At 41.6% G+C, this 21817-nt stretch overlaps 1 protein-coding gene across 1 annotated transcript in view; it reads right to left on the reverse strand.

Moving 5' to 3' along the window:
* The window catches only part of TMC5 (transmembrane channel like 5), a 67203-nt gene that overhangs the window by 37097 nt on the left and 8289 nt on the right, over nt 1–21817 (reverse strand). Inside the window, exon 2 of the mRNA XM_037067646.1 lies at nt 570–1440. Within this exon, the coding sequence (XP_036923541.1) occupies nt 570–1363 (794 nt within the window). The 5' untranslated portion in view covers nt 1364–1440. The remainder of the gene's footprint in view (nt 1–569; nt 1441–21817) is intronic.

A 21817-nucleotide genomic window follows, 5' to 3' on the forward strand; every position in this document is an offset into this window, starting at 1 on the left:
TGAATACTGAAAAATTTAAACCAGGAACAATTAGACTTGGTAGAACTAACTAAGTCAATGAAACTAGTGCTGTAATGTGCAGAACTGCACCTAGAAAAATCTGCCCATGACCAAAACTTGATGGAAGATTAAAGATTTTTTTAATGGCTCAGCCATAAAGATAACCAACTAAAGAATTAAATTGAGTTCATGGAGTTAGATGTTCAAAGCATTTTTTAATTGCAATACATTCCTGTTGAAATACTTCTAGTTAAAATGTTTGGAATCATAACCATCAAGTCTTAACCCTATCAAGTCTTTGACCTGAAAAGTAGCAGGTCAAAACAGTGGGGAATCTAGTAAATGTTTTGCGGAGAATGGATACTGAGCAGGGACGGGGGAAAATGTTATTCAAGCAAGAGATGATGAAAGGTTATGTTCAGGTTAAGGCTTGAAGCCTCAGGCTGAGAGTTCATGGCCCAGATGAGATCTACAGGTAACTGTGAAAGTTTCAGCATAACCCAAGCAATGCCAACCTAGTTCCACTGACCCAGCCCCCACCCTCTGTGGAGGGAGACACCTGCACTTACTCTGCGGTCACTGCTGCAGTCTTGGAAGAGCCATAACCACGACCATCCTCAGCATTTGGGTAATCAGGCTCCACCCCAAAATGTGGAGAATTCTGATAGTCCTCAGCACCAGGATAGTCTGGGTTCTTTAAAAAGTTTGGAGAGTTAGGCTGAGTCTTAGCACCTGGATAATCAGGCTCAGCCAGAATGTCTATGTATGGTTTGATTCTGGAACCAGCATATTCTTGATTCCTTGTAGTGTCTGGATAGTAATTGGAATTGGCTCTGGGGTCAGGATGGTTAGCATTTCCTTGAGCTCCAAGGTAGTCTGGTTCTGCCCAGGAGCTAAGGTAATCAGGATTTGTTCTGGAGCCCACATAGTTTCCACGGCTTCTGGAACCTGCAAATTCAGAATTCCGATGAAACTCAGAGGAGTCTGGCTCTTTGAATGAGTCTGAATGGTATAGATTATTCTGAGATCCAGGATAATCTGGCTCTGCCAGAGATGTGGGATAGTTTGGATTTCTTCTGGAGCCTGCAGAGTATCGATTGCTCCTGGTGCCAGGGTAGTCTGAATTACTTTGAGACCCAGGATAATCTGGCTCTGCCAGAGACCTGGGGTAGTTTGGATTTCTTCTGGAGCCTGCAGAGTATGGGTTGTTCCTGGTTTGGGAGTAATCTGAGCCGTTCAGAGGACCTAGAGAATCTGGATAATTCTGAGTTTTCAAATACTCCTGCGGGCGGTTCTGTGACCCTGAATAGTCAGGGTAATCTCGCTCTTCCTCATACCCGTTATTCCTGTAGTAGGCAGACATGCTGGTGCAGATCTTTTACCCTGGAATGCTCAAATATTCCTGCATTTGCACTGCTCAGGGATCTTTTTTTTTTTAATCTGAAAAACAAAAGGAGGAAAAGGTCAGATGTTTTTCCTTTCTTCCCTGCAGAGATTACCGGTTATCTTCAAGGGTTTGTCCTTTATTTCAAAGTTGGGTACATAGCTTCCTGGAATAGTCTATGTTCCCCAGCCTCCTGTGTTCCTAGGTGTGGCCATTAGCACGGTCAATGATATGAGAGCAGAAGCCATACATACAACTTCCAGGTGGTGTGGCCAAAGGGAAGGGGTATTCCCCCCACTCTCTGGCCTTGCTTCCTGTGGGCTGGAATGTGGAAATGATGGTGTGTGATGGTGGGCATGCACAAAGCGGCAGCACCTACCCCAGGAACAGCAGCACAACAGAGGGAAGAAGCCTGGGTTGCTGATGATGTCACAGATCAGTGCTGATATATCAGCTTGGGCTTTTACATTAAAAAAAAAACAACGTTTATCTCATGTAAACCGCTGTTTTGGGGGTTTCTGATACATGTAGCCAAATTTATATCCTGACCAATGTAATCCCTCAGTTGGGAGGGAAAGGCAAAATGAACCAAAAGATTGGAAGCAACTAGAACTTTTTAAGCACTCTGATTGCACTGGTAGTTCTAGGGTTCAAAGCACAAATTATTATGAGTGCCCGAAGGAAGAATGGCTAACGCTAACTAGAGGACATGGGTAAGGAGACAACTGGTACCATCTCTCCAGTTGAAAATATGATTTTATGAGTTTCATGAGCTCTAATCTATAGACATGGCATACTTTCAAATCAGAAGTGTTGAAGTTTTAATTTCTAAGTGTGCTGGATAGCTGTTGCTTTTACTTGCCTATTACCCATTTCCCCTTCTTTTGGCAGCAATGCCCTGATTTTCCTCTGGGCACCTGCCGCTCTCCCACTCTTCGTCACATGAACCAGGCCTAGCCAATCAGTGTCCACCGTGCCCTGGGCCCAGGGTCTGGTTCAGGAATGGGCACCTGACCCAAGTCAGCCTTCTAAGACTTGGACTAGAATCACTGGGAAAGACGTACTCTTGTGTCATTAGGGTTGCTCTGGTGACAGGCTGTAAACCTGAAACTGCTGATGTAGTGTCAGCAGGAACAGTGCCGAAAATAATAAGTAGGAGAGAAAATTTAAAAGAAGAATCAATAGGATTTGTGTACTGAATCAATGTGGCCAGGGTGAGAAGGAAGAAAAATAAAAGACAAAAGTACCTCCGGGCAAGCAAACATTAGATGAACAGTGACACTTTTGAAAAATGAAACTAATCATTTTAAAAGTTCAGCTACTATTAACAGATTAGTCTCTATGCAAACAGAAACAGTCAGACTTTCTGTTGAGTGGTCAGAGCTCAAAACAATTAACCTTCTGCCCTCACCTATATATAATCAGAGATCGTTCACTGGCCATCTCATTTCGATACTTCTCAGCACCGTGGAAGTCTGTTTTTAAAGATTTTGTTTCTGCCCAGGATCCATTTCTCTCATCTGTGATAACTTTTTTTGAGTAACAACCCCACTCTCAGTCCAGGTGTGGACATTTGAACCAATCAGGATTATTTTCTTTCTGAACGCAGTGATTGGGTCAGGGTATATGACCCAGTCATAACCAATAAGATTCAATTCTGGGAGCTGGGTCAGATGGCTTGGGAAGAGGGAAGCTCTCTGATGCCAATGGGGAAGAGGACAGAGCCAAGAAATAAAGAGAAATAGAAATCAAATGCGGATGACATTATCTAAGCACCTGAATCCAGCTGTGCCTGAAGTCAAATGACCACTGAATACTTGATTCATTGTACTCTCTTTTGGACTTAAGTTATTTTGAATTGGGTTTCTATAATTTGCAAGTGAAAGAGAAGAATTCTGATGAATATGCCAAGTTTTGCAAACAGAAATATCTACACAAACTGTGAGTGCTCAGAAGTCTAAATACTATGCTTTGTTGCTATGTTTCATAAGATGGAAATTGAACCCCTTCATTTCCTGGTATGGTAAGAATAGATATTAACACATTTATGGTCTCGGACTTCCATGTCCTACAAAAACCCGAGCTATTAAATGTAACAAGCCAAATGATACCTACTAAATTCAAGAAAATAAAAGCAGGCACAACAGTACCAGCCCAAAGAAATGAATACATCCACCAAAAGGCAATGAGAGCGTTCATGGCAGCTTTTTATGTAAGTGCCAGAAACTGAAAACCACCCAAATGTTACTCAACAGCAGAAGGAATAAATAAATCGTGGCATAGTCCTAAGATGAAATATCACACCACAGGAACCAAGACTGGACTTCTGCTACATGCGAAAACACGGATGCCTCTTACAGATGTAATAAGGAGTGAAAGAGTCAGACACAAAGAGTGAAAGACTACACACTGTGTAATATTTATGCAGAGGTCAAGAACAGACAAATCAGTGAATGGTGATATAAGTCAGAATTAGCTTGGGAAAGGGAGGAGTCAAAAAGTGATGCAAGGAAAACTCTAAGATGCTGAAAATGTTCTATATCTTGATCTAGGTGATGGTTAGGGGTGTGCGTAAATTCACCGAGTGCACTATGGAGTTGTACACATCTTTGTAAATATACTACTTCTTAATTTTTTAAAGTAAAAAGACCTAAACTAGAAGCTATAATACAAAGCCTTCTATTTCCCCAGGAGGCCACTATACCAGTTTTTAAAAAAATGAAAGATTCTGGCTCACAAACATCTCCAATTTTCCAAATATATATCTCAATTAATGAAAGCAAAAGCTAGGTGAGAACAGGACCCATCACCTGAATTAAATCATTTGTCTATGTGATGCTGGGAAATAAAAGCAGTTAGGAACCCAGCTCTTGACATCAAGTAGAACTGCATTTAGTTTCCATCTGCTGGCTGTGTTGGCCTGGGCAAGCCGCTTGGACTCTCTGAATCTGTTTCCTTACCCATCCAGTGCAGACAATAGTATCTAGTGCAGACAATAATATCTCATCGGGTTGTCATGGGGAACAACTGAGAAAAAGGTACATAAAGCAGCTAGCACCAAGGAAGCATTCACTAAATCAAAGCTATTTTTTACCACTATTTTAATTTATGGGTAATGTATAAACCATGGAAACTTCCAAAAGAAATAGAGGGTTGGTAGTCAGTAAAAGTCATGCACTCAACCAGGCCATGATTAAAGAAATAGGAAATGTTTTATACTGAGGTAAAGGAAGGAGCAATTCTGCAAAATTCCTAGCTTGTCATAGGGACCCTAAATTTTGCTGTGAGCTTATTAGTCCAGACTGAAAATAATCATGAAGGGTTATCTGATACCACTTGTGAAAAAGAGGAAGTATATCAGTTTTTGAGAGGGTCCCACCTCTTCCCAGGGTAAATTTTTGAAAAGTATATATCATAAGAACCCTTCCAAAGGGATCAGATAACCGCATAATAAAACCAGGAGTACAGTGGGGAGGAGACTCTGGCGTCCCCCCACCCATCCCCAGGTCACTGTGAAGAGATATGCCATCACCTTGCAGTAAGGCAGTGGCATACGGCTATTTCTGGCCAATGGCTGTGAACTTAAGTGACTGTGACAACTTACAAGCCAAAGCATTTAAGAGCCAAAACACAACTCTCTGACACGCATTTTGCTTACCAAGGCAACCAGTGACATTTCTGGTGGGTTTCAATCATCAGCCTGGGTTCCTACATGACTACACGGAGCACAGCCCACCTCTGCCTCCACAAACCCAAATTGTTTTTATGAGCAAGAAATAAACTTTTATATGTTAAGCCATTGAGATTTTGAATTTTTCTTGATTTGCCAGAGCTTTGCTTAGCCTGACCAATACAAGGTCATCTTTGTTTAGAATCTCTGACAGATCTATTTATATATATTTATTCACATACACAAGTATATTCATATAGTACACACAAACACACATGGATACAAAGACAGATGAGAGATAGATAGATGATACAGACAGATAGATAGATAGATGATAGATAGGGAGGAAGTGGATGGATGGATGGACAGATGGGTAGATAGATGTCATATGTGGCCAGCCAGTAATTAGTTCCAAGTTTATCGGTAGAGTTGTCTGTTCTACAAGCGTCATTAGGCAGGAGCTTGTGTACTACGTGTCTTTTTCACAGTCCAAGCCCGAATGGTGCTCTAACCACCATCACCTGCTCTGGAACAAATTCTTAAACAAATGAAAAAGCTGAGCCCACAGAAAAGGATTGGGAAAGAAGAGGAAGGAGGAAGTAACAACAAGGAAATAGTTTTGTATTAATGGTCAAATAAAGTGGGCGTGGTCTCTTAAGAACCTTACTCATGGATTCCTATTTACTGTTACAGGAACAAATATCCTGTCCTTTCAAAGGAATAATTCTTCTTTGTGCCTTGGAAAAAGCACAAAGGGGATACTATACTTTTTTTTCCTCCAAATTTTACTGCTCCAGCACTTTCCTAAAAGGGCCAGTGGGCTTCTATCCTGAGTCCTCCTTTTGTCATCCATTTAGGGTTTCCCATTTCACTGTTTCAGAGGTTTTCAGCCGTACTTCCAAGCCATGAAATACTTTCTAAGTCTGTTCGTTGCGGACTCCCTATTTGATCTTGCAAGGCTCCTGGTTTGAATGGGTGATCATAACAACCTTGCATTTGTCATTCAGCTAGTCCAGGAATATTCAAGATTAAATTACAGCAGGCCTTCGAATAACATTGTTTTGTTCAATGTCGTTTCATAACATTGATGGATGCTGTAGAAAAGGAACTCGTTTCTATCAATTAGCTTGTGTGGAATTGGCTTTGTTACACATCATTTCACTTAAAGTTGCAGGACCTATTGATAATATTAAGCAATGACTTACTGTACATTTTATAACCATGATGAGGTCACATTAAGAATATTTATCTGGATGTCCACTGCCTCTCGGCTTTGCCAGTCTTTCACTAACATAAGCCAAGGCAAGCCACTCTCAAACTCTTTCCTGCAGCTGCCAAAGTGACCTCACAAAACACAGGGACACAGAGTCATTAAGGGTTGTCAGGTCAAGCTTTTTATATAATAACAAAAACCCCTGAAACAGTCTAAAAGTCCACCCATAGGGGATGGGCTGAACCTGTCAGCACATCTGCATAATGAAATATCGTGTCATTATTAGAAAAAGAATGCTTTAGACCTAACGTACCAGCAGAAGATGGCTGGTCACAGTTCTTTTCTCGAGTTTCCTTTTTCTATCTCCTGCTGCAGGCCCTGGCCAGCCATACCACAGCCATGCAGTTGTGAACTGCGCAAGGTAGTTTTGCTAACTGAAGCCATTTATTACCTGAAAGTCACGGAAAGACAAAGCAGGGGCTTGTACAGCAACAAACCTGATCACCAATGCGAGACAACACCCCATAAGAGGCAAAGCCAAACCACAAATTCTAGAGTATCAGCTGTACCTTTTATTTTACCTAAATGGGTGAACTTTGTCATGCTGACAGGGGGCAAGGTGAACCTTTCAACCTAAATGAAATCAACATTGCTTATGCCAGCTACAGTCCTATAAATGATATAAGACACATACATATTTAAAACCCACAGTCAAAATTAGCAAAGTTATTCTATAGAAATTCTTAACTAGTTCCAAAGAGCCACCATCCATTTGATTAAAAAGACCAATCGAATTTTTTTAAATAGGAGAGGGGAAGAAACACTTTATTTTGCTAAATAAGGACATCAAAAGAGCAATGACAGCTAACAACCTACTATCACTGTTATTTCATAAACAGTTTATGGACTTTTTTGTGAAAAAGAGCAAGCTCCAATCTCAAAAGGAAGGGAAGCCGTTTAATTGAATAGATTTAGCTCCATTAAAAGTTACTCCTCTCTCCTTATTTTTCTCACTTTGCCCCAAACAGATGTAAGCTGCGCAGGCCACCTTGGTCTGTAGGTATGGTCGGGGACCCCAGTGTCAGCTGTGGTGGGAGGCGCCGTCAGGCTGGCTGTGGATAGGAGCACACGATTTATGAAAGGTTACAATCTGTGACACGAGGTCTAAAGTCTGATTTTTCCCAAATTGCCGATTACCGGCAGAGCCACCTGTCCTGAAAAACAGAGAACTCTGACATCTATAAAAGTCTGTGTCATGCTGTACAGCTCAGTCAGGTGCACCCGGAAGTGAGAAATGCTGGCTCACATGCCTTCTTGTTTCCTTTTCTTTCAGTAACATTGAAACAAATTAAACTAGAGTAAGGTATAGAGAATAAAACAACAAATATTAGCAAATACTAATCTTTTTCGTATGAACTCAAGATTTGTGTCTATTTTACCAAGGAAATAAAACAGTGTTGGTAAAGCGGAAGCTCTCTATGCCTCTCCCCCCGCCAGTCGCCTACCCACTTCACCCTTCTTCGCTGTCACAAACCAGCACCGTCGTGAGTTTGGTGTGCAACTGGCTAGGTCATGTTGTTTATACTTTCAGCATTGATAGGCTGTGAATTGTGACCCCAGGAAAAGATACACTGAAGTCCTGACTCCTGGCATCTCATGATGTGACCTGACTTAGAAATAAAGTCTTTACAGCGGTAATGAAGTTAAATGAGGTTATTAGGGTGAGCCCAAATCCAATATGGCTGATGTCCTAATCAAAAAGGGACATTTGAATGCAGGTGTGCACAGAGAAGAAACACTGGGAGACACCATGTGAAGACTGGAGTCATCCTGCCACAAGACAAGGAAAGTCTGGGCCTTCTAGAGCTTGGAAGAGGCAAATAAGGATCCTTCCCCAACAAGAGTCAGAGGGATCGTTACCCTGTCAGCACCCCGCGTTCAGGCTCTCCGTCTCCAGAACAGTGAGACAATGAGTTTTGGTTCATTATGCCACCCAGCCTAGGTGGCACCTTGTTACAGCAGCCCTGGGAAACTAGGGAAGCCCCAGGTATATGTCCAAGTGACAATACACATAAAAGTTGTGTCTATAGCTGTCTATCTCATACCCTATGTATTTTTTGCAACTTGCCTTTTTTAGCACAAAACTGGTTTTGAGATCTGTCCATGTTAGTAGTTCTAGTAACTACAGCTAGAAGTTCTAGTTACCTCAGTCTGGATGTTTGTTCATCTTTTTAAAAAATATATATTTTATTTATTTATTTTTAGAGAGGGTAAGGAAGGGAAAAAGAGTGGGAGAGAAACATCAATGTGTGGTTGCCTCTCATGGGTCCCCTACTGGGGACCTGGCCTGCAACCCAGGCAGGTGCCCTGACTGGGAATTGAACTGGTGACCCTTTGCTTCACAGGCCCATCCTCAATCAACACCAGCCAGGGCTGTTTGTTTATCTTAATGGTTGTATACTGTTCCATTATATGACCAACTACACTGTATTCATTCCTTCTCCTACTGATGGGCATTTAGGCTGTTTCCCACTTTTCACTACTAAAATGACCAATGTGCATCCCAGCTTCGTCCCCTTGTGCTCATGAAAAAATTTCTCCAAGGAAGAGACCTGGAAGTAGATTGGCCAGGTTGTTCGGTTTCATTGTTTTCAATGTCAGTGTTTTCAGTTCCTACTGGAGGTGGGTCCCAAGTAGTTGTACTAATTCCTAACAGCTATAGATAAGTAGCATATTTGTTTTCACGTTATCACCCCAGAAGGACAACCAGGAATATTCACAAAATTGATCTTTTTCCTTTTCTCTGGATTAGACCCAGTCAGTACCAAGTGCAGCTTGCAAAAAAAGACAAGTTCAAGACACTAATATAAAAAACAAGACTGGCAGGATTTGTCTCAGTTAAATTAGGTTTTCTCCTCAGCACTATTGACATTTGGGGCAGGGTGATCATCCTATGTGACAACCAGATATATCCAGACATTGCCAAATGTCTTTTAAATTTTATTTACTTATCTTTAGGGGGAAAGGGAGGGAGAGAAGGAGAGAGATATCAATGTATGGTTGCCTCTCGTGGGTCCCTACTAGGACCTGGCCTGCAACCCAGGCATGTGCCCTGGCTGGGAATCGAACCGGTGACTCTTTGCTTTACAGGCTCCGTGCTCAATCCACTGAGCTACACCAGCTGGGGCTTGCCAAATGTCTTCAGGTGACAGAATCACCACTCCTCCCATTCCACCCTCACCCTTGCATCTGAGAATGACCAAGTTAAACTAAGGTTAACGTTGGAGATCTGAAAGGGCTTTTCCAACTCTCCAAATCAATGATGTAAAGAAAAATGTATAGAAAAGCAAAGGAAGTGGGGGTGGGGTGGGGTGGGGATTTTCTCATTACAGAGAAAAGGATAGATATTTTGGATGAAAGTGAAATCTAAGTTAGGAAGTGAAATAGACAAAGTAAGAAAATGAGTACTTCTGAGGCATAAATTTTACTGATTACTCTGAACCAGGCATAGAGCAGAACAACATACAAACACTCTCCCAGAACCTTCACTCGATTCAGCATGAGGGCCTCTTCATGTTCCCATTATATGAATGGCGAAATGGAGGCTTAGAGGGACTTGGAAACTGCCCCGAGTTCTCAAAGATAGTAAGCAGGGGCAAGGATTTAAATGTAAGTTTCTTAACTACAATTAACCATCTCCCACATAATAAAAAGTAACTTCCTCACTTTTTAATTTACTTATTTAATTACATCACCCTGGCTGGTGTGCCTCAGTGGATTGAGTGCTGACCTGTGAACCGAAAGGTAGCTGGTTTGATTTCCAGTCAGGGTACATGCCTGGGTTGCAGGCCAGGTCCCCAGAGGAGAGTGCGGTGTGTGCAAGAGGCAACCACACACTGATGTTTCTCTCCCTCTCTTTTTCCCTCCCTTACCCTCTCTGAAAATGAATAAATACAATCATTTTTAAAATTACTTTGTTTGAATAATCAGTGAGGATTGCTCAAGAGGAAGGGAAAATAAGGGCAGAGATTTTGCCCCTATTAAAGATAGATGATAGAAACAACTCAGTTTTGATCTAGGAGAAAAAAAGGCTTTTTTTGCAGAAAGGAAAACAAACAAAGTTGAATAAAAGGAGGCAAGAATTGGCATAAAGACAGACACATAGACAAATGGAATAGAAAGAGATCCCAGAAATAAACCCTCTTCTGTGGGGTCACATGACTCTCTACAAGGGTGCCCAGACCATTCAGTGGGGAAAGAACGGCCTTTTCAACAAATGGTGTTGGGAAAACTGCACACCCACGTGCAGAAGAATGGAGTTGGTCTCTTACCTTGTACTATATACAAAATTTAATTCAAAATGGATCAGAGACCTAAAAAAGTAAGACCTCAAACTATAAATCTCTTAGAAGAAAACAGAAAAAAAGATTCATGACATTGGATTTGGTAATGACTTCTTGGATGTGTCAAACAGCACAGGCAGCACAAGTTTCTACTGGACCACGTCAAAATTTGAGCCCTGACCAGCGTGGCTCGGTGAGTTGAGCGCATCCCACAAGGCAAAGGGTTGCTGGTTTGATTCCTGGTCAGAGTACAAGCCTGGGTTGTGGGCCAGGTCCCTAGCTGGGGGCATGTGAGAGGCAACCAGTCAATGTTTCTCTCATATTCCAATGCTTCTCTCTTTCTCTCTTTCTCCCTCCTTCCCTCTCTCTGTGAAAATAAATAAATAAAATCTTTTAAAAATTTTTGAAACTTCTGTGCATCAAAGGACACAATCAAAAGAGTGAAAAGGCAACACACGGATGGAATGGGAGAAAATAATTGCAAATCATACATATGATCAGAGGTTAATATACAGAGTATATAAAGAATGCCTATAACCCAACCACAAAAAAACCACACACACACAAATAACCAGATTTTAAAATGGGCAAAGGATTTAAATACAAATTTCTCCGAAGAAGACAATCAAATGGCCAACAAGTATATGAAATGATGCTCAACTTCGCTAGTTATTAATAAATTCAAATCAAAGCCACAATGAGGTATCACTGCATATCTATTAGAATGGTCTCTATTAAAAAAGAAAATAACAAGTGTCGGTAAAGATGTGGACAAACTGCAACCCTTGTGCACTATTGGTGGGAATGTGAAATGATGCAGCTGCTATGGAAAACAGTATGGAGGTTCCTCAAATACTTAAAAATAGAATCACCACAGTATCCAGCAAACCCACTTCTGGGTACATATCCAAAAGAATCAAAAGCAGGCCCTCAAAGAGGTATACGTACACTCATACCCATAGCAGCATTATTCACGAAAACCAAAAAGTGGAGGAAACCCAAGTGTTCATCCATGGATGCATGGATAAACAAAACTGGGATAGCAACACAATGGGATATTATTCAACCTTAAAAGGATTGGAATTCTGACATAGGATACAGCATGGATAAACCTTAAGGACAATGTGCTGAGTGAAATAAGCCAGTCAGTTAAAGCAAATACTGCATGAGCCCAGTTGTGTGAATTATCTAGAGTAGTCAAACCCATAGAAATAAAAAAAACATGGAGTTGTTAGTTGTTTAATGGGTATTGAGTTTCAGTTTTGCAAGATGAAAAAGTTCTGGAGATTACATAACAATGTGAATATACTTACCAGTACTGAACTACAGACTGAAAAATGGCTAAGACAATAAATTCAATGTTATGTGTTACCACAATTTTTAAAAAAATGATAGTAAAGACAAAGAAAATGAGACAAGAATTTTTCCAAGTCAGGGTCATTTGAAAATAAAAACCAGTTTTTTAAAAGAGTATAACACTAAAGCACTGTGGGGTAATTGGGGAGAGAAAAGGCTGGAATAAGCTGACTGTGTGAATGCTCCTTTGTCCAATCCCAAAATAAGCTGTGGAGGCTTTCAAATCAATCAAAATTAGCTGTAATCAAAATGAATTGAGTTTTTGAGCTGTATAATTTACTTAAAGCCTCAAAACAAGCACAATAAAACCACCAGTGAAATGTTAAACATACCATCCATCACAGCAGTAAAAGGAAATTTAAAAGCCAACAGCCCTGAACACATTTCCAACCCTACCTGCACTTGACACAGACAGCTGACAGCCCTAGGCAACATAATGGAATGGGTGTGTCTGTGTTCCAGGTTATGGACACCAAAATTTGAATGTCATAGTTTTCATATGTCATGACTTATTATTCTTTTGTCAGCAATTTAAATATATAAAAATCATTCTTGGTTCACCAGCCGTATGTGAGGTGCACGGCGTAGTTTGCTGGCCCCTGCACTGAACACACTGGGCTGTTTTCCTGGGCCGTGGCCTTGGCACATGCTGTTCCTTCTCCCTAGGATGCTTTTCTCTTCGCTATTGGTGTGACTAACTCTTGTCGTACAAAGAAGCGTCATTTCCCCCTCCACATCCAAATAGTTCTTGATAGTCCCTGCCCCACAGGATGTCGCCATAGGACGTGTGGTTTGAAATTATACACTAACTTTGTCCTCGTATTGTTCAATATTGAAAACTACACTAACTTTGTGCTAGTATTGTCCTCCACCCTGACAGCTCTGTAAGGGTAGGGGTTATTCTATGTTACTCACTTTGTCCCCAACATCTAACACCATGCCTGACATGTAGAAGGCATTCAATTAATATTGTTGAATGAATGAATGAATGTTGTCCCACAAAGTTCTCATTCATCTCCCCCACCGCCTGGAGTCCATCTTGGTAGTGGCCATCCTCAGCCAGTGAGAAAGGAACTTAACCCACACTGGCATCAGCTGGACTGCCAGGGGTGGGGTTGGACAGGGAGGTGGGGTCCGTATGGGGCCAAACACATCCCATTTATAAATGGAGGGTTTCGGATAAGGTCAAGGATTCAAGTCTCCACTGGTGCTAATAAATCTTTAACACCTCTCTGAATTTCCCAAAGATAGAGCAAAGCTCCAAGCTCAGAACCTTCATGAAGTCACAACTTATACTAGAATTTTACTACTTCATTTTAAAGTAACATACAATAAAATATTTTGGTGCATAGTTTTATGAGCTTAAACACATGCATAACTACCACCCCAATGAGGGCACAGAGCAGTTCTCTTACCCCACACTGCCTTGTGCCACCCTCTATAATCAACCCCTCCTCTCATTCTTTGCCCATCACTGATCCTACAGTTTTGCTTTTCCCAAAATGTCATATAAATGGAATTGCACAGAATGTAGCTTATTTCATACAACATAAACTAGCTAGAATTTAATGACATGGTTTGATTTTTCCTATATATATGCATGCATATAAATACATAGTCACTTATGCATAAATAAGCTAGTGGTACAAGTTTTCCATTTACAATAATGACATCAGTTTCCTTTTAAAATAAACCTACTAGGTAAAAATTTAAAAAGGACAGGTAAATGTTACTATGCCTGGTCAGAAAAGTGGCAAAAAGGCCCTGGCGGGGCAGCTCTGTTTGTCTGAGTGTTGTCTCAGTACACCAAGATCGTGAGTTAGAGCCCAGTCAGGGCAAAGGGTCAGTCAAGGAATGCATAAATAAGTGGAACAACAAATCAATGTCTCTCTAAATAAATAAATAATCAACAAGTAAAAAATTTCAAGAGGCCAAAATTATGGAGGTAGAATACAAATCACTAAATTTTGGAAACAATAGACATTGTACAATAATATCATTGCATACTCTCCCCCTTCCTCCAACACACACACACACACACACACACACACACACACACACACACTACAGGTCTGTGCTTCTAAAAGTTCCTGAAAAGGAAAGAAAAAGAGGCTTTTTTTCTTTGGAGCCAAAAGACATGGTTCATCTAGGTGTCTCATTTCAACAAAGCTTTCATAATCACAGTTCTGGAAGCTTCGATTCCTTTCTCCTAGTCTTGGAAGGCCATTCACTACAGGTTCCTAAGAGGTTGCCCAGGCACCAGGCCACCCAACACTCAAACACATCTACATCTGAGCAGAGACACAGATCTTGTTTGTAAAGACTTTATTGTTCTTTCTGGGCTTGTCATGTTAGCTTAACGACTGCTTTGGCTGTCATCACTGATGTCACTACAAACTAATGCCTTAAATCCTTTACCTGCCTTGTGTACTATTTAGAACAAGGAAATAAAGGCAATGTAAACAGTTTCTTGAAAGAGTATGAGGGCATAACCGCTAATCACCCATTTAACAATACCCTCCCATAACTAAACATTTGTTGGCACATGCCCCACGGGGCCTTCCAGCCTGTTTCCGCCTCTGACCCAGGCACGTTCATAGCCAATGGATTGGGTCCCTTCAGAAAATCAGGTCNTTACCTGCCTTGTGTACTATTTAGAACAAGGAAATAAAGGCAATGTAAACAGTTTCTTGAAAGAGTATGAGGGCATAACCGCTAATCACCCATTTAACAATACCCTCCCATAACTAAACATTTGTTGGCACATGCCCCACAGGGCCTTCCAGCCTGTTTCCGCCTCTGACCCAGGCACGTTCATAGCCAATGGATGGGTCCCTTCAGAAAAATCAGGTCTGTGTGGGCAAAACCCAAAATCAAAGCTATGGTAGGAGCAGAAAAATCTAAGCTAAAATGGGTATGTCTTTTTGTTCTTTACATATGTTTTCCCTTCACCGAGGAATTTACTAAATTTTCAATATACTTAATTCACAAGGAAAGGCAATGATATTTTATGAATGCAATAGAGAGATAAGCTTGTTAAGCACATGGGGAAGTGTCAGAAGCTGAAAAATAAACCTGAACTTCATCTCATGAAGGGCACCATCTAGACACGGCAAAAAGACATTTGGAGAGTGAATTCCAGTATATTTTGACAATAAGAATTGGGAAACTTGGGACAATAGAGTTGGCCAATGTCACCGATTAATCTCCACTAGGGAAATTCAAGAAGCTAAAATGAGATCATCCTTTTATGTGCATGGATGTTTTGAAGCCTCTCGAATCTCATTACACTGGCTGAGATGCCTCTTCTTTTACTGTAACCCCTTCTCAGTGGGAATTCTCTAGGCCAAACTCTTCCCAGGGGTCTCACCCTTACTATAACCCTAACTGCCACCACCCCATGCAAATGACACCTTATGACCAGACTTCCTTTCTTGTGTATAAGACCACCATCAAAGACGGTGAAAGCCACAGGCCTTAGACACAGAGATGACTGATGCACCTGAGTTGCAGGACAGTGTTTGCATTCCGGGTCTGTTTGAATGGCAGGCTGTGTGGTTAGCTAATGCTCTATTTTAGATAGAGACTGGTGGAAGCCATGTGTCTAGGGCAGTGATTCTTGATCAGTGTAGTTTTGCCCTTGATAGCAGATTTCAAGTGTCTGGAGGCATATTTGGTTGTCACAACTTGAAGCAAGTGGTGTGACATTGGCATCTATTAGGCAGAGGCCAGGGGGGTGCTGCTAAATATCCTACAATGCCCAGGATAGCCCCTTACAAAAACAGAACTATCTGGCCCGAAATGTCATTAGTGGCAAGGTTGAGAAACCCTAACGTACAGGAGAGATCATCTCGGGCAATGTGGTCCAATGGAAGTCTCTGATGATGGAAACATTCTATACGGGACTGTCCAACATGGAAGCCACTAGGCACACGCATCTACTGAGTACTTGAGTGCTTGCTACTCAGGAACTGAATTATTTTGTTCTCACCCAAAGATACATGTATTGATTTTAGAGAGAGGAGGGTGGGGAGGAGAGAGATACATTGATGTGAGAGAGAACCGTCAATCAGTTGCCTTCCGTATGCGCCCCAACCGTGGATTGAACCCGCAACCTAAGTATGTGCCCTCACTGGGGATCGAACGTGAGATCTTTCCAAGCACAGGACGATGGTCCAACCAACATACCCACACTGGCCATAGCCCTGAATTTTTAAATGTATTTGATTTTAATTAATCTTATTTTAAATAGCCATAAGTGGCTTATGGGGCTATCATATTTTACAGGGCAAGTCTAGGGAAGAATAGAGCCCAAAAGAACTACAACAATTAAACTGTGCTGATCAGTGTGTGTCTGGGAGCATCAGCCGAGGTGCCATGACACTCACTTGGGAGCTTGCTGGAGATTAGGAGGGCAGTGCTGCGGATCATCAGGAGACCAGCTCATCCCAGTTTGGCCAGGCCCTTCTCAGGTGTAGCACTGGAGGTTCCTTGTCCTTGGAACCTGGAAGAACCACCTAGCTCAGGTCCTATTCCCAGGACTTTTGATTCAGTGACTGAACTCAGGATGGGTCCTGAGAACTTGCTTTTTTTGTTGGGTTTGCTGGCAATTCTTTTGTACACCAAGGTTTGAAAACCACTGCAGATCTTCAGGTTATGGAAGCTGCAAGGAGCAGGTAGAGAGGTGGCAGGAGGAGAATTCAAGGATTGCCTGTGTCCTGGCAGCTCATGTCCCAGCCCATCCCAGGGGAAGGAGGATGCATCTCTGGGGCAGTTGGAGACAATACGAGGTGCACATCATGGTTCTTGGACCCACTGAGAACTCTTAGAAGGAGCGGGCTCCTCTGCTACCCAAGGCAGGACTGCTTCCTGGAGACCTGCAGGCCATGGAAACCCTCTGCGCCCCTTTCCCACTGTCCATGTGCTTAGAATCCTGTCAGGAGCAGTGAAAAATGATAAACATTAATGCCCTCCGTGGCTAGGGATTCCCACCTTTCCCCATCAGAAAGGCAGGCAGGGCCAGTAAAGGCAGGCCGAGCCCACCCTGTGGCTCTGGGTCTGTGTTTGGTGTCCCTCTGTTAGGAGAAAAAAGACCTCCTTCTGGATTCACCCCTGGGACTTAGAAGCTCAATTCCTTTTTTTATGCAAAAAGGTTTATTTTATCTTGTCCTTTTAAACATTTTTTTTCAATTACAGTTTACATTCAATATTATTCTCTACTAATTTCATATGTATAGCATAATGTTAGAGAATCATGTACTTTACAGAGTGGTCTACTGATACATAGTTATTACAATATTATTGACTACATTCTCTATACTGTCATTTATATCTCTGCGACTATCCTACAACTACTCATTTGTACTTCTTAAACCCTTCACCTTTCCCATCCAGCCCCCCGACCTCTCTCCCCTCTGTCAACCATCAATCTGTAGAAGCTTAATTCTTAACAAACTAATTCAGATCCCCATGACATAATAGTCCTTATACTGCCTATTTAAACAAACACTATGTAACGCAGCCCACGTATTATTGTTCCTGATTTGCAGACAGAAAAACAAAAGTAGAAACCAATGATCACAAGGCAATATACATGTATGTGCCAGGCGGACACTGTTGTGAGAACTTGACAGGTGTTACCATCAAATCCTTGCAACAGGTGCTATTATTACCCTCGTTTTGCTAAGAAGGATACTGGAACACAGAGAGACTCAGTAACTCGGCCAGGAAACACAGCCAGTAAAAACTGGAGCTTGGACATAAAAGCAGGCAAGCCAGTTCCAAAATTGGCATCATCGTGCTTTATAATTCCCAAAGACATTAAGTAACTTGCCAAAAGTTAAATGGCTTCCATGCCCAGGGCTAGAACCTAGGTCTACAGAACTCCTGCATGAACTTCCCACAGAAGTCCTGTGTGCCTTTAATGAGCCACATGGCAAATTTGATTTGTCCTTGATTGGTCACACAGTGAATTTCTTGAAGCAGTTCAGGAAAAAGAAACAAAATGCTAAATATTGTATTATGTTCAGAACATAATAAAAGAAAGCGCAGTCTGATTCAAGATGGCAGACTGAGGCTGATGGGCAGAACTTTCCTCCCTCCTAAAGTCTCAATGAAGTTACAGAAAAGGTATATAAACAGGAATAAATCTGTAATAATGTAAAGAACAAGACAAGAGGGACGCAACGATTGGATAGAGATGATAATGAATCTCAAAAATTCAGAAAGTAAATGGATGCATGGATGGGTCAGCCAGGGTGGAGGAAACTGTAGGTCAGAACGGCACCAGGGGAAGACAGGCGGAGGTGGGACAGTCCACCCAGCACAGTGCCAGGAAGGTCCCCAAGCTCTGGGCAGGCAGGTAAGGATTGCCTGCTGAGGCTGCGAGGCAATCTGATAGAGAGCTAACAGGCTGCTCCCATTCCGGTACAGACAGGGTGCCCTTTGATTTTAGAATGGACACCATGTAGTAAAGAACTTAACCTTATCTAAAGAGGAGTCTGGGCTTTGCCCTCAGCTACTGGGAGGTCACTTCCACACCTGCAAAGTTCTGAGGAAAAATGACTATTGGATCCTGTGCCCAGCCAAACTACAAAAGCAAGTGTGAGGACTGAAACAGAGACACGGACAGATAGGCAAAGTGTAAGAAAGCTTATCATTCATGCACTTGTTCACTTAAAAATTGCTTGAGGATGCAAGCGAGTGAAGCGAGACAAGGAGCAGTGGAAAGAAATCACAACAGTCCTGAAAGGAACTGGTGCAGATTACACCATCTCACAAAGAGGTTGAGCAAGAGCCCGCACGATCTTCGAGACGTGGTCATGGTTGTGTGTGTTTTCTCTGTCAGCAAGAAAAAATTAAAGAAGCGTAGAAACTCTAAGCCATCTCCCAAAAGCTGGATAAGAAAGTCATGATCTGAATGTGAAATAACTAAACTCTGACCTAACTAATTCAGGAAGCTTATGAAAAGGAAACCCAATTTACTGGGATTTTTGGAGCAGTTTCCTTCAGGGGATCAAGATTAGTAACAATTACATATCCCTTTTTTAATTTCATACATATTTTTGAGTATCATACATCAGTCATTTTTTTAGGCTTCTAGTAATAGAACAGTAGTCATCACAGCCCCTGGAGAGAACCAGAGTAGTGAATTTTTTCCCCTAGAACCCATACATTTTCCTAATTTTATATGCAAGGATGTTTCTGGTTTATGTAAAAGACTAGTCTTACATGTCCTTTTCTGTGATCCACCTTCCCTAATATGCACAAACTATAACCTTGTAGCCATGTCTATTAATTTTCAATTTTATAGTCCACTCAAAGACAATATAAGAAACACATTATTGTAGTTAATAAGACAGGGTATACTTATTTATAAACCACAATAAGTAAACATATGGCTCAGTTTCTAGGAGTAGATAAACAGATGGGAGAAGAATAACCAGATAATAAATGTCCAGATAATTTCCTCATCCTAAGTGGTGAGTCAGAAAATACTGTCCCAAGTTCCTGGAACCAAGTATATCATCCCTGGCGGTGGTTCCCAACTGGGGGTAATTTTGCTCCCAGGGGACATTTGGCAAAGTCAGGCAATTTGTTGGTTGTCACAACTGGGATGAGTGTAGGCATGGTACTATATTCCAACCTAAGCACCAATATGCTGCTTCAAAACCCCTGTACTCAGGTGGTCGTCAGTGCCTGGATTGCCCCAAACCTCGCCCAGTCAGTTCCTTGCATTTTTAAGTCCCTACTTAATTTTTGTATTTTTTAATAATACAAATACTTTAGTAAATTCTAGTGGGGTAGAGGCCAGGGATGCTGCTTAACATCTTACCGTGCCCAGGGCAGCCCCCACAGCAAAGCATTATCCCACCTAATACAGCAATGGTGCAAAGGTTGAGAAACCCTGATTTACAGCTACCAAAGGAACACATCTTAAAAATATAAGTAATAAAACTGGGAAAGTAGGAATGGCACTGGAGCACAGAAAAGAAATGAGAGGGAATAAAGTGTAAGTGAGAGAAACTCCCGAGCTTTCATACTGCAGCATCAACACACACTGTGGACAAGCTAGAAATCCTTTCGATTTCTGGTGATGACCCGTGAGAGAACTAAAACAGAGAGGGTCAGACGCGGTTCCTTCAGCAGTGTGAGATTTAGGGTAGGAGACAGAAGGAAGCACTTGTTTCTTGTCTACCCTTTTGTGTAATTTGACATATTTCTGATGTGCATATACCTCTTATGAATTTTTGAAAATAAAATATGTTATGTCAACAAGTCCAAATTAAAAAATACAAAAATTAAGTAGGGACTTAAAAATGCAAAGAACTGACTGGGCGAGGCTTGGGGCGATCCAGTCACTGACGACCACCTGAGTACAGGGGTTTTGAAGCAGCATATTGGTGCTTAGGTTGGAATATAGTATCATAAATGCCTTCCTCTCAGGGGAATGAATTTGCTCTTTTTCAACTCATTTGTTCACATTCACGTCTTGATGTTGGTCATCTTTTTGCCCATGATGGATAAGTATGGTGTTAAACTTGGGAAATTTCCAGATTCAGTGCCATTTGCATCAGGGTGAACAGTAGGATAAAGGAGTGAGTCACTGACCTGGGATGCAAATTTGAGGGGTACCAAAAATCCCAGCAATCAAGATAAAATAATATTTTAAAGCAATATTTTAAAAGCAGAAAATAATGCAAAATTCCATGATGAACCAAATTATCAACATTTTCACTAAAGACCTGATCAAGATTACTAATTTGCCCTTTTGCTCTAATTTAGCTTAGCTCCATCCTGACTGGCAGGCAGGACCCCGAAATCCAGGTGTTCTGTGAGTCTCACATTGCCAGGTACTGTCATCCCACCCAAGGAGTGACAGTTTTTGTGACAAATAAAATCATCTTCCTGGAGGCCACCACCCACCTCCTCTCATTTTAAGACCTATCCTTCAAGTGCACAATTTCTAAAATAATTCTCTGTCTCTACCCACAGGGGAAAATTCTGCCTCTCCTTTGAAAAGCCACTAGTGTTCATTTATTGGGGGAGCTAGTACAGGAAAGGCTGGTCTTCCAGTTCTTACTAATTACAGAAATAAGACTTTCTTATCTTAAGTGACACCTACTCAGATTCAAATGCCATAGGAATTGGAACAGAAATACAAAAATCTCACCTTGTGTCTTATTTCTTTACCTGTGATTAAGAAGTGCCCTTCCTAGAAATGGCCTTATCTAGTGATTTGCATTCTCTCAGCTGGTGTTTAACTCTGTAACATGGATGCTTAGGGGCTGGAAATTAACCCCAGCTGTGTAAAATAGTCTTATCCCTCACCACTCCATTCCAGGAAATTATGGCAAACATCAAGTGATTTACCGATGTTTAAACCTTGAACCTGACGATTCTGTGCGCTGGCAGACCATTTACCCATAACTTACTTGAGTGCAGGCACTGTTCTACACCTTCCTCATTCATTAGCCATTGAACCCTTAAGCCACCTTATGGAGATTTATTATACCCACTTCATGATGATTAAAGTGAGGTCCAGAGAGGTTTGTCCAAAGTCACACAGCTAAACAGGGGCAGAATGGGATTCAACCCTTACCTCTCTGAACTTTGATCATCATCATTAGCATTGGTTGTTATCAGAGAAAGAAGATAGGTAGAATAAGGTAAAGGAGAAAGAGTTAAAGAAAAACTTATTGAGTACTCACAGGACACCATATATTCTTTTCCATTTTAAAGTATATTTTATTGATTGTGCTATTATAATTGCCCCATTTTTCCTCCCCTTTATTCCCCTCTGCTCTGCATCCCACTTCCAACCAGCATCGCCGCCCCNCCCCCCCCCCCCC

Source organism: Sturnira hondurensis, unplaced genomic scaffold, assembly GCF_014824575.4.
Source record: "Sturnira hondurensis isolate 20B ecotype Veracruz unplaced genomic scaffold, ASM1482457v3 Scaffold0017394, whole genome shotgun sequence".
Lineage (NCBI taxonomy): Eukaryota > Metazoa > Chordata > Mammalia > Chiroptera > Phyllostomidae > Sturnira > Sturnira hondurensis.